Genomic DNA, 12,058 nt, shown 5'->3' on the forward strand with positions numbered 1-12,058 from the left:
GAGGGAGCGGGAAAGGGGAGGGTTGCGGGTGGGAGGGACGTTATGGGGGGAGGAAGCAATTGTAATCCATAAGCTGTACTTTGGAAATTTATATTCATTAAATAAAAGTTAAAAAAAAAACCATAGATACAGCAAATTATATAAAAAAAAAAAATCCTAAAAGGGAAAAGCAAGGCAGCTAACCTTACCTTTCTTAAAAATGTGTTATATACATAGTAAATAAAATATTATTTTAGTGGGAACTCACTATATAATAAAAAAGAAAAAGGGGGCCGGTGTTGTGGCGTAGCGGGTAGAGCCCCTGCCTGCAGTGTCGGCATCCAATATGGATACCGGTTTGAGTCCTGGCTGCTCTACTTCCTTTCCAGCTCTCTGCTATGGCCTAGGAAAGCACTGGAGGATGGCCCAAGTTCTTGGGCCCCTGCACCTTCTTGGAAGACCCGGAGGAGGCTCCTGGCTTTGGATCTGTGCAGTTCCGGCTGTTGCAGTCAATTGGGAAGTAAACCAGCAGAAGGAAGACTTCTCTCTCTCTGTCTCTCTCTGTCTCTCCTTGTGTAACTCTGACTTTGAAATAAATAAATAAATCTTCCAAAAAAATGACTATGTAATAATTTTCACTGGGATAAGTCAGTGGCAATATAGAAAAAATTAATTCAAACCAAATACCAACCTAAAAATTATAACAGTACAACCACACAAAGATGCTACAATGAAAAATAAAAATAATAGAAAATCCAGCAGAAAAAAAAATATCATTAGAACATTTACAGGATTGAAACAATAGCTGTATACAGGAAAGGAAAAAAAATGGGGCTTCTGTTCGTTCTTTTTCTCTCTCTTTCTTTCTTTCTTTAGGGCTTCTGTTCATTCTTTCCCTTCCTTCCTTCCTTCCTTCCTTCCTTCCTTCCTTCCTTCCCTCCCTCCCTCCCTCCCTCCCTCCCTCCCTCCCTCCCTCCCTCCTTCCTTCCTTCCTTCCTTCCTTCCTTCCTTCCTTCCTTCCTTCCTGTTTTGAGAGAGAGAGAGAGAATTCCCATCCATTAATTTACTCCCCAAATAAGGGCCAGAGCTGAGACAGGCTGAGGTCAAGAGTGGGGAACTCAATATGGGTCTCCCAGGTGAGTGTTAAAGATCCAATGATTTGAGCCATCACCTGCTGCCTCCCAGGGTCAGCATTACCAGAAAGTTAGAATCTGAAGCCAGAGCTGGGACTTGAACTCAGGCATTCTGATATGGGAAACAGGTATTCTAACTAGTGTCTTCAACCCTGGGGCAAATGCCCGCCCTGGGCAGATTTAGCAATACAGAGTTCAAATATACAAAAAAAAAAAAAAATCATAAAGCCATAGAGAAAAGGCTTACAATGAATTAGGAACACATTTACAAAGAAAGGAATTCCTATAATTTTAAAAAAGAGTTTGCAGCTTAATACCAATAAACAGCCAACATATAACTCACGTGATGAAAAAAAAATTGTGAGGCAATAAAAAATGTTCAATTTTATTAAAATAAGGTGACACAAAATAAAGCATTAAAATAAAAAAGGTTTTGCTTGCCTTATATTGTTTCTCTTTGTATTTACAAAGTTACTTGAAAATATTTTATATCTTCTATATTTTCTTATTTAATGTACTAAGGATGAGTAGATTAATGTGAATCTTGCATCTGTCGTTCTTCCTGCTTTATGTGACTTTGTCTTTTTCCCTACTTATAGAAATATTACTAACATCAAAATATTTCTATACATCTTTATTTGAGGACTTAACTATGTAATTAATACCTTTTTATATGCTTAAGTATTTTAAAACATGAATCCAGAAAAACAAAACTCAAAGATGATGCATTGCTGATATTATTGCAAACCAGTAAAAGTAATTTAAAGATTAATTTGGCAATACATGGGGCCGGCGCCGTGCCTCACTTGGTTAATTTGGCAATACATGTGGAAGCCACACATAAAAATATTAAAATTGCTCCAAACCAACTAACGAACTTTGGAAAGAAGGAATTGAAATGATGGCATGATTTGTGTGCAAAGAAAATCACAACTAGTTAGAAATAAATGTCTAAAAAAGGAAGAGTGATACATTAATTATGATATACCCTGTTCCGGTGGAGTATTTGCCATTGATGACTTCATTTAGAGAGAGTTGAATGGCACTAAATATAAAGTAAAAATATGTATAAACGGAGAATTCCAACAGACTGTTAAAATCATAAGAGGAAAATAGGAAAAAACAGTGTACTATATATTTTTGATTGAAATTTACAAAATTTCCTTAAATGCAGTTTTTATTTTATCCATAAATACTTAATTAAAAAAGAAGAGATATTATTTACTAGTCATTGTATCTAGAAGAAATATTGGGTAATAAATTATCTAGGCTTGGTTGGGCATAACTGGACAAAAAATGTTCAGTGTTCAAAAAGCTAATATTTCTCAAAACAAAGTTCCTATATAATCAATCATGTATATATAGTTCTAAAAATAGAAGAGTCTAAGGTTTGTTATATGCAACATAGGAGTGAAATGATTGTGGATTCCTTTTAAAAAAGAATCTCTGAATGATGTTCAAAAGACTCCTCTTCCATCACTGGTAAACATTCCTTCCACACTTATTTACATAATTTACATAATCTTAGTAAGCAACTGTATATAGCTTTCTTTGAATTATGTTAATATTCATAAATGTTCCAGCTATTACTTAAGTGATAAATTTAAAGGTCATTAAGATTAAAGATTTCTATCTTGTCCAGTATTATATTGTATACATAGAATTTTCTCAGTGTTAACTAAGAAAATATGAAAAATATTTATTTCAGTAGGAAATATAAATTAAAAAAATTAACACATAGGATTTCAATTTTCAACAATAAAACTTATCTACCCTAGACTAGTATTTATAAAGAAGTAGATCTGCTTTTAAGAAGTACAAAGGATAATACAACATAAAGTAGTAGACTGATCCACATGATATTGCTGTTTTTGTGTTAAAATTATAAATACTAGCAATATCTTTTGATGTATTAAGAGTATGAGTAGAGCTTTTATATAATATGCATACAATAAATATAGAGTTGCATTATTCAATATTATAGGTATTGGCCTCATATATCTATTGTCCATTTAAATTTTAACTTAAATTTAAACCTCAAAACCTATAGTTACTGAAAATTTTATATTTGTAACAACTTGGGTACTATATGAGTCTTTCAGTTGAAAATTTCATGAAGTTGACATGCAAATCAAGTATTTCCATGAAAATATAGTGTCTGAGTTGAGATGTACAGGAACTGTAAGATACATACTAGATTTTGAAAAAAGTATAAAAATAAGATGGCTCATAATTTTTATACTGATTGCATATTGACATAACATTTTGATATATTGTGTTAAGTTAAAATATATTACTAAAAGTGTTTCCCCTGTTTCTATTTTGTTTAAGATTTTATTTATTTATTTATTTGAGAGGCAGAGTTACAGAGAGAAGGAGAGACAGAGAGAAAGGTTTTCCATCTACTTGTTCACTGTCCAAGTGGCTGCAACGGCTGGAGCTGCGCAGATCTGAAGCCAGGAGCCAGGAGCTTCTTCCAGGTCACCACGGGGGTGCAGAAGCCCAACCACTGAGGCCATCCTCTCCTGCTTTCCCAGGTGCACCAGCAGAGAGCTGGATCAAAGAGGAGCAGCTAGGACACGAACCGGCGCCCACATGGGATGCTGGCACTGCAGGCAGAGACTTAGCCTACACCACTATGCTGGCTCCTCCTTTTTTTCTTTTTAATTCTTAAAATATTGCTGCTATAAAATTACATACATAGCTCACATTATATTTCTTTTCTTTCTTTTTTTTGTAAATTTGCTTATTATTTGAAAGTCAGAGTTACAGAGATAGGGAGAGACAGATTTTTCCATCAGCTGGTTTACGTCCCAGATGGCCACAAGGGCCAGGGCTGGGGCAGGCTGAAGCAAGGAGCCAGGGATTTTTTTCTTATCTCCCATGTGGGTTCAAAGGCCCAACCACTTGGGCCACGTTCTGCTGCTTTTCCCAGGCACATTAGCAAGGAACTGGACTGGAAGTGGAGCAGCCAGGACATGAAAAGGTGCCCATAGGGGATGCCAGAGCTGCAGGCGGAAGCTTTATCCAGCCAGCACTGCACATGAAATTTCTATGGGGCAGGCTTTGTATAGAAGCTTATGAAAGTGATAAAGGAAAACAGTGGGACCATTGCTGTGGCACAGGGGGTTAAAGCCCCGGCTTGCAGTGTTGGCATCCCATATTGGCACCAGTTCTATTCCTGGCTGCTCCACTTCCGATCCAGCTTCCTGCTAATGTGCCTAAAAGCAGTGGAAGATGATATAGTACTTGGGCCCCCGTACCCACATAGGAAACCTGGAAGAAGATCCTGGCTCTTAGGATCTTTGGGGAGTGAACTAGCAGATGGAAGACCTCTCTCTGTCTCTATCTCTCTCTGTAACTCTGCCTTTCAAATAAAGAAAACAAATATTTTTTTTTTTTAAAAAAAGAAAAGATTGTTGAGAATAAGATTTTGGACAGAGGTCAACATTTAATCATACAGATAAAATGAAAAAGAAACAATATATAGGGAATCATACAATCTGGTCCTCATGCATGAAGGTATTGGGAACAGGGATTAAGGAGAGAGTGTCATTTTTGAAAGAACCTTTTGTCTAGGGGCCTGCACAGTGGGTAAAGCCACCGCCTGCAGTGCTGGCATCCCATATTGGTGCCAGTTCGAGTCCCGGCTGCTCCACTTCCTATCCAGCTCTCTGCTATGGCCTGGGAAAGCAGTTGAAAGATGGCCCAAGTCCTTGGGTCCCTGCACCCGCGTGCGTGGGAGACCCAGAAGAAGCTCCTGGCTCCTGGCTTCAGGTCAGCCCAACTCCAGCAGTTGCAGCCATTTGGGGAATTAAACAGCGGATAGAAGATCTCTCTCGCTCTTTGTCTCTGTCTCTCTAACTCTGCCTTTCAAATAAATAAATAAATCTTAAAAAAAAGAACCTTTTGTCTAGAGTAGAGTATGAAGAAGGAAGCACTGCAAACAAGTAAGCTACATAGAAGAGCACTATGGGCTGAGGAAGGTTGAATAAAGGTCAAATGAGGAAGAGATGGGAGCACTTGATAAACAGGGTGAATAAACACAGAATTTATAGAATGACCAGATATATGTGCAAAGAAGATGGGAGAGGAAAATTAAGGAGAATTCCAAGAGTTGTAGCTTTGGGGAAAAAATAAAAAGGAAAGTCAACATGCGAGGCAGGTAATGTAAGACAAGTGCACAAATCGGGGAGATTTGATATTTAAAATGCAGTAAATTTACAACTGTAAATACTGGTCTGCTGATAGATGTGAGAATCACTAGTATAGAGTTAAAACTGGAAACGTGAAAAATGAAAGACATTTCTAAAATAATATGTAGAGTGAGAGAAGAAAATAAAGGAAAAACCTTGTGAAACAATGTATTATTAATTTCTTATCTAGCTTTTAAACATATCTGCTGTGACTGCACTTATGTAATAGTTTGGGGGTAAGGAGCTTGCCTAAATAAAACCTCTGAATTGAAAAGAAAAGTAAAAAATTGATTTCCTACTTTAATTCATTATGATTATTTTACATTTGAAATTTAAAATGCAGTTCTTAGCTGGGTCTAGTAAAGGCCAAAAGATTCCTCAACTACAGGTAACACTTTCATAATGACATTTAAATGACCTGTAATAAAAGTATCTTTCTATTTAAAGATTTATTTATTTCAAAGGCAGAGTGAGAGAGAAACAGAGGAGGAGATACAGACACACAGAGAGAGATTTTCTATCCACTGGATCACTCCCCAAATGGCCATATCAGCCAGGTCCAGGACCAAACCAGGAGACTGGAACTCCATCTGTATCTTCCACATGGGTGGCAGGGACCCAGGTATGTGGGCCTTCAACTGCTTCCTTCCAAGGAGCATCAGCAGGGAGCCAGATCAGAGGTGCAGCAGTTGGGATTCCATCCAATGCTTCCACATGGGATGTCAGCATCACAGCAGCACTTTATCTGCAACAACACAAAGCTAGCCCCTCTCTTTCATTTTTGAGATCTCTGAATTTTAAAGTTACACAACTGCTCCCTTTGTCTCTTGATCTCTCTCTTACACTCTCCTCCCTCTTTTCCTTCTTTGCCCCTTCCCTCTGGCCTGTCGGGTTTCCCCACCAATAAACCCTTTCCCTTAAAAAAATAAATAAATAAAGTTACACAACTATATGCTTGATTCTAAATTCAATTTAAGTATCAACTTAAAAACTATTTTTACTCCAGAAAGCACTGTTTTGCAAAGATATTTAGTCAGTAAACATTTTTGAATTAAATTATTGCCATGCCAACTGTCTATTCCTGGGATTTAAGACACTGCTGTGTGGTGGGTGTTATGGTGTAGCAGGTTAAGCCAGCTCTTGAGAGGCTTGCATTTTATATTGGAGAGTTGGTTACAGTCCCATCTACTCTGCTATTCATCTGACTTACAGCTAATGCATGCTGGGAGGCAGCAGATGATATCCTGAGTGCTTGGGCCCATGACACCCACATAGGAAACCCATATGGAGCATGGGGTTCCTGACTTCAGCCTGGCCCAGTCCTGGCTGTTGTGGGCATTTGTGGAATAAATCAGTGGATGGAAGATATCTCTTTCTTTCAAGTAAATGAAAACAAACATAAAAAAAACCTAATTTTTTTTTCTCACAATTACAGTACTGTAGACAAAAGGAGACACAGTGAGTAGTAGAGAACAATTTCCCTCATAAATTCTAACAAATAACTGTCCATTGTTCATCACTGTTTTTAGTGTCTTCGAGTTTAAAAATGGCATATAAAGTTACTTTTATTATTGTTTTTTTGACAGGCAAAGTTAGACAGTGTCAGAGAAAGACAGAGAGAAAGCTCTTCCTTCAGTTGGTTCACCCCCTAAATTGCTGCCATGGCCAGCGTGCTGGGCTGATTCGAAGCCAGGAGCCAGGTGCTTCCTCCTGGTCTCCCATGCGGGTGCAGGGCCCAAGCACTTGGGCCATCCTCCACTGTCTTCCCGGGCCACAGCAGAGAGCTGGACTGGAAGAGGAGCAACCGAGACAGAACCAGCGCCCCTACCGGGACTAGAACCCGGTGTGCCGGCGCTGCAGGCGGAGGATTAGCCTAGTGAGCTGCGGCGCCAGCCCAGCTTTTATTATTAAAGAAAAAATGCTTCAACTGTCTTAAATGTAATAAACTGGACTACATACAATTAAGGTTCTCTAGAAAAATGATCATCTAAATTTGGAATATGTTTAAATAAAATAAACTGCTGTATTTGTTAACTTCTAATTAGCAAAAAAAATAAAAAAAACTTACATTCATGATTTCTTGGAAGCTTGAATTTTTTCAACAAGACCCTAATATACATAGGCAGAAAAATTAAAACATTTTGACATAATCTGAAAGATTAAAACATATTAGAATATAGATAGCATTATAAGATTTACATTTCTGAAAGTGTTATGGTACTCAAACTAATTCTTTTAAACTTCCTGGAAATGGAGTAATTTTCTGGATAGAGTACCAAATGACTATTTTCCTATATATGCTAATTTAATGCATGATGAAAAAAACCTTTTCAAATATCTATAATTAAAATATGTGACTTTTAAAAATGTGGTAATACATTAACTTATTAAATATTTTAAATATATTATGTACTTGGATTATATTTGTATTTAATACATGGTTAAAATACTATGCAAAACAAGGCATATAAAAATCAGAATAGAATGCCCTTGCACAGACTTAAAATGAAAATGTAAAAAAGACATTTTATAATACCAAACTGTAAGATTTGAAAGGACCATATTTTTATCTTCATGTCAAGAAGGGAAATAAGTTGTGTTAGTAGATTCTCAATAAAAACTGATCAAAACAAAACTGCAAACTTGATAAATAAAATCATTTTTAAAAAGACACTATTTTTTACCTATAAAGAAAAGCATTAGAAACATGACATATGCTCTTTTTTAATTTCTTTTTTCTTCATGTATTAATTTCAAACTGTTGATAATATAATCAATAATTTGTTGACATGAGTATAGGTAGGCAAAACGAAATGAGATCAACTGGGTTTAAACTAAATGAATAGATTTTTTTCCCCCATTTCTGGTTATTAATTAGCCTATAAGTTGGTTCTAACACTAGGGTATTCAGATTTAACAAAAGTAACCTTTAATAGAGTCCTACTTCAATCTTGAAAAACTCCTAGTCAAACGTTCATCGCAAAAGACAATTTTCTGAAACTTGACCAACATGAGCCAGTAAAGAAAGAATGAATGCCTTCAAATCCTATGTCTATACATGGAAACAGATAATTTCATTTTCTTAAAAAATGTATTGTTGGAAGCACAAAGTCCTTGAAACATAATATTGCCTCAAAATGAAGTATATAATTATCATGAAATACAAACTATCACAAATTTATTTTCCCTGATTGTATTTAAATTTCACTTACACTTAATAGGAATCTAAAGCTTGATTTTTCCTGTGTAAAAGCATTATTAAATTTTTCTCAATTTAAACTCATCCATTCACTTTTCATAATTAAATGAAATACTGAAAAATAAATGGATAAGCTAATATTTTTAATGTTTTATTCCTCCAACAAGAATTTTTTTTTTAATATTGCTGTATTAAAACAACAAACACACAAAGGCAAAATATACAACACACCAAGATATTCCTTTGGGGAAGACCTTCATTAAAAAGTCACTTACCAGCATATATGTTTACAAAGCTCATCTCCTTTCAGAAACATGGAACAGTTACAAACATGAGGATTTCCTAAGAAAACCTTTAAAAGAAAACTACTTTTTAAAAATGCTAATTAATTACAGTTTGGGCAAAACTAAGTTGATATATAATTGATTTAAAAGGTGTTGAAGAGAAAATTTACTTTTCATGACTCCAAAATGTTGAATAGAGTCCACTGGAAAATCTTAACTCTTGACATCAGACTCTAGGATTTTTCATTTCCTTATTCCTTGCTTTGATTAATAACTTGCATTACCAGTTAAAACAGTTTTTATGTGACATGAACTCAGACAGGTGTAAGAAATCTAACTTTAAACTTAAAAACACTTACAAATTTCTTAGTGTAAAGAAATTTATTCAAGGCGACTATTTTTATTCACCGACACTATGTTGGCTAAGACAATTTATTAAATACCATAACTTGTGAAAACAACAATGAAAAAGGGATGTTTTAAATAATCATAGAGTAGAAAACTCAGTGATAAAAATGCATGTATTTAATAGCAGAAATTGTGTATTTAAAATGCATAGCACTAGAATGATATCTCCTGAGACAACTCCTGCGAGGTGATGAGATTGATCATTTTTGAATGGCAAGAGTGGTACATCCAAATTTGAAATATCTGGTTTTTCAGCAACATTTAAGCAATGTTTTCCTCATTAAGATCTTTCCAAGTTATTGGCACTTTCCTTTAATAGAGACTTGTTGGAGCTTCAAGAGAATAAAGAGTAAAAGTGTTTTTTATTTATTTAGCAAATATTTTCGGTTTGTATATAGAGTGCACAATTTTCATTTCCTTGGATTTTTAGGGCTAGTGATTGCTAACAATGGATCCCTGAACTCACGTAATGAAAACCAAATATTCACATAAAACCTGACCCTTTCAAGCCTAACGATTAAGGGGCCATCATTTTACAAGAGTTAGATGTAACCTGCGCCCCTCACAACAAAGAAACTTTGCTAATACATGCTATTTCCCTCTGCAATTTGCATGTACTTAGAGTCTGGAACCCTCCCTAGGTCTGCAGTGAAGCTGAGAGTGGCTAAACACGCCAGAGAGCCTGGGGGGACCCTGGGCGAAATGGGGGCGCGTAGTTACTCGGAAATCCCTGTTTTCCGGCTCCTCCTCCCTCAGCAGGAAGCCAGTGGGGCCCAACTCTCGCAGGAGGTAGATGCTGCTGCTCAGTGCCTGGTCTTGCTGCTGGCTGAGGCGGCTGCTCACGTGTCTTCGCCTTTCAGAGGCCTTAGCGCCTCGGCCATTCATCCTGGGAGGTGCCAGCGGGGGCAGCTCCTCGGTGAGGTTCCCGGAGGTGTCTCCATGACAACAGGTGCCGGCCGGTTGCCTTGGGGACGACGGTTGGACGCCGCGGTGTCCCGGCATGCCTTGCGCGCAGCTAGCGCTGAGGCCTGGAATGTGGGCGGTCTGCCGCGCGCAGGCTGCGTTGCGTTTTAAAGTGGCGCTGCGACTGAGGAGATGACTCCAGTAACCGCCTTGAAAGCCTGAGGAGCAGTCACAGCTCTGAGCTCCTCCTGAGTCCTTGCAAGTGAATTCTTTGTGTCAAAATCAGTCGCAAACCCATTTACAGTGTGGTGTTTGCGAAAGTTAACCTGTGATTAGTCGTCTTCGTCAGAAAGCCGGGAGTGACTACTGGCGTTCAACAGTATTCCACAAACATTTCCCCACTGCTCACCATTCACACAGACTGAACGTGTCACTGGGTAAGATACCGACAGGTCTAGCCTCTAGGAAGCTAGGTCCTTTAAGAGTGTGTGTGTGTGTGTGTGTGTTTCGGGGAGTCTTAAAGTGAGAGCATTTCAAATGATGTGTTTGGGCAGAGTGTGTGGGGAGTGGTGGCCCGTAACTCATATGTCACTCAAACGTCACTCTAAATGTACAAGTCTTCGTTCTAAGAAAGATTTTCAAGGTATGTGATGTTGACTCAATAATTCATATTGTCTCTGAGCTTTGTTGTCCTGTTCCAGGGGGGAGCATTGGTAAAGTGTGGGCCAACATTTTGAGCCACATTTTGAGCCACATTTTGAGCCTGAAATCTCTCTCAAACTAAGCAGGAGATGGCACCACTTAGTGGCCAGGAAACATAGCCAAGGATAGAGAAAATCCTATTTTATCATGAGAAGAAGCACAACTAGATTATGTTAAAAGAAGACAAAATGGCTAAGACCACAAGATGAAAGATGGTGGCAAAATGCAGTTTTCCATGCAGACTATCCAAATAAACACTATCAAATTTCAAATCTAAGATTTTAACTCATTGAACTTTGTTACTACCCTTTTATTTATTTATTTATTTTTATTTGACAAGTAGAGTCACAGTGAGAGAGAGGCAGAGAGAAAGGTCTTGCTTCCGTTGATTCACTCCTCAAATGGCCGCTACTGCTGGCGTGCTGTGTCAATCTGAAGTTGGAGCCAGGTGCTTCTTCCTGGTCTCCCATGTGGGTGCAGGGCCCAAGCACTTGGGCCATTCTCCACTGCCCTCCTAGGCCACAGCAGAGAGCTGGACTGGAAGAGGAGCAACCGGGGCTAGAACCCAGCGCCATATGGGATGCTGCCGCCGCAGGTGGAGGATTAACCAAGTGAGCCACGGCGCCGGCCCCTACCCTTCTATTCAGACTAATAACTCTAATATTCATATTATGATGTTTCCAACTTTCCATCAATTTATTGGTGCTAGTTGATAAAGTAAAACTTTATACATTAGGGAAAGCCCTCATATTGTGAACCAAAATTATATATTGAATTAACTTATGTGTTAATAATATTTAGTTCATTGGAATATTAGTTCATTGGAAAGTACTTATTTTAAAAATATTTATTTATTTGAAAGAGTTATATGTATATATAGAGAGTAATCTTCCATCTGCTGGTTTACTCCATAGATGATCCCAATGGCCAGTGCTGGGCCAGTCCAAAGCCAGGAGCCAGTTGTGTCTTCCTGGTCTCTCCTGAGGATGGCAGGGGGCCCAAGTACTCAGGCCATTTTCTGTTGCTTTTACTGGGCCATTAGCAGGGTGCTGGATCAGAAATAAGCTAGAGGGTAGTAAGTGGGAGAAACAGATATCTTCTATTTGCTGGTTCACTCTCCAAAAGTCTACAACAGCTAGGGCTAGGCCAGACTGAATCCAGGAGCCAAGTGCTCCCACTGTTTGTCCTATGTGGATGACAGGAACTCAAGTACTTGGGCCATCATCCTGTCTGCCAAGCATTATTGCAGGAAGA

At 38.0% G+C, this 12,058-nt stretch overlaps 1 protein-coding gene across 1 annotated transcript in view; it reads right to left on the reverse strand.

The window, feature by feature from the left end:
• ZSWIM2 (zinc finger SWIM-type containing 2) overlaps positions 1-10,084 on the reverse strand; it is a 29,725-nt gene extending 19,641 nt beyond the window's left edge. Inside the window, exons 1-3 of the mRNA XM_062201054.1 lie at positions 9,920-10,084; positions 8,783-8,859; positions 7,377-7,417 (exon numbers count right to left, since the gene is read on the reverse strand). Coding sequence (XP_062057038.1) covers positions 7,377-7,417; positions 8,783-8,859; positions 9,920-10,084 — 283 coding nt within the window. The remainder of the gene's footprint in view (positions 1-7,376; positions 7,418-8,782; positions 8,860-9,919) is intronic.
• Between the last annotated feature and the right edge of the window lie 1,974 nt (positions 10,085-12,058).

The sequence above is a fragment of the Lepus europaeus genome, chromosome 1 (assembly GCF_033115175.1).
Source record: "Lepus europaeus isolate LE1 chromosome 1, mLepTim1.pri, whole genome shotgun sequence".
Taxonomy (NCBI): Eukaryota; Metazoa; Chordata; class Mammalia; order Lagomorpha; family Leporidae; genus Lepus; species Lepus europaeus.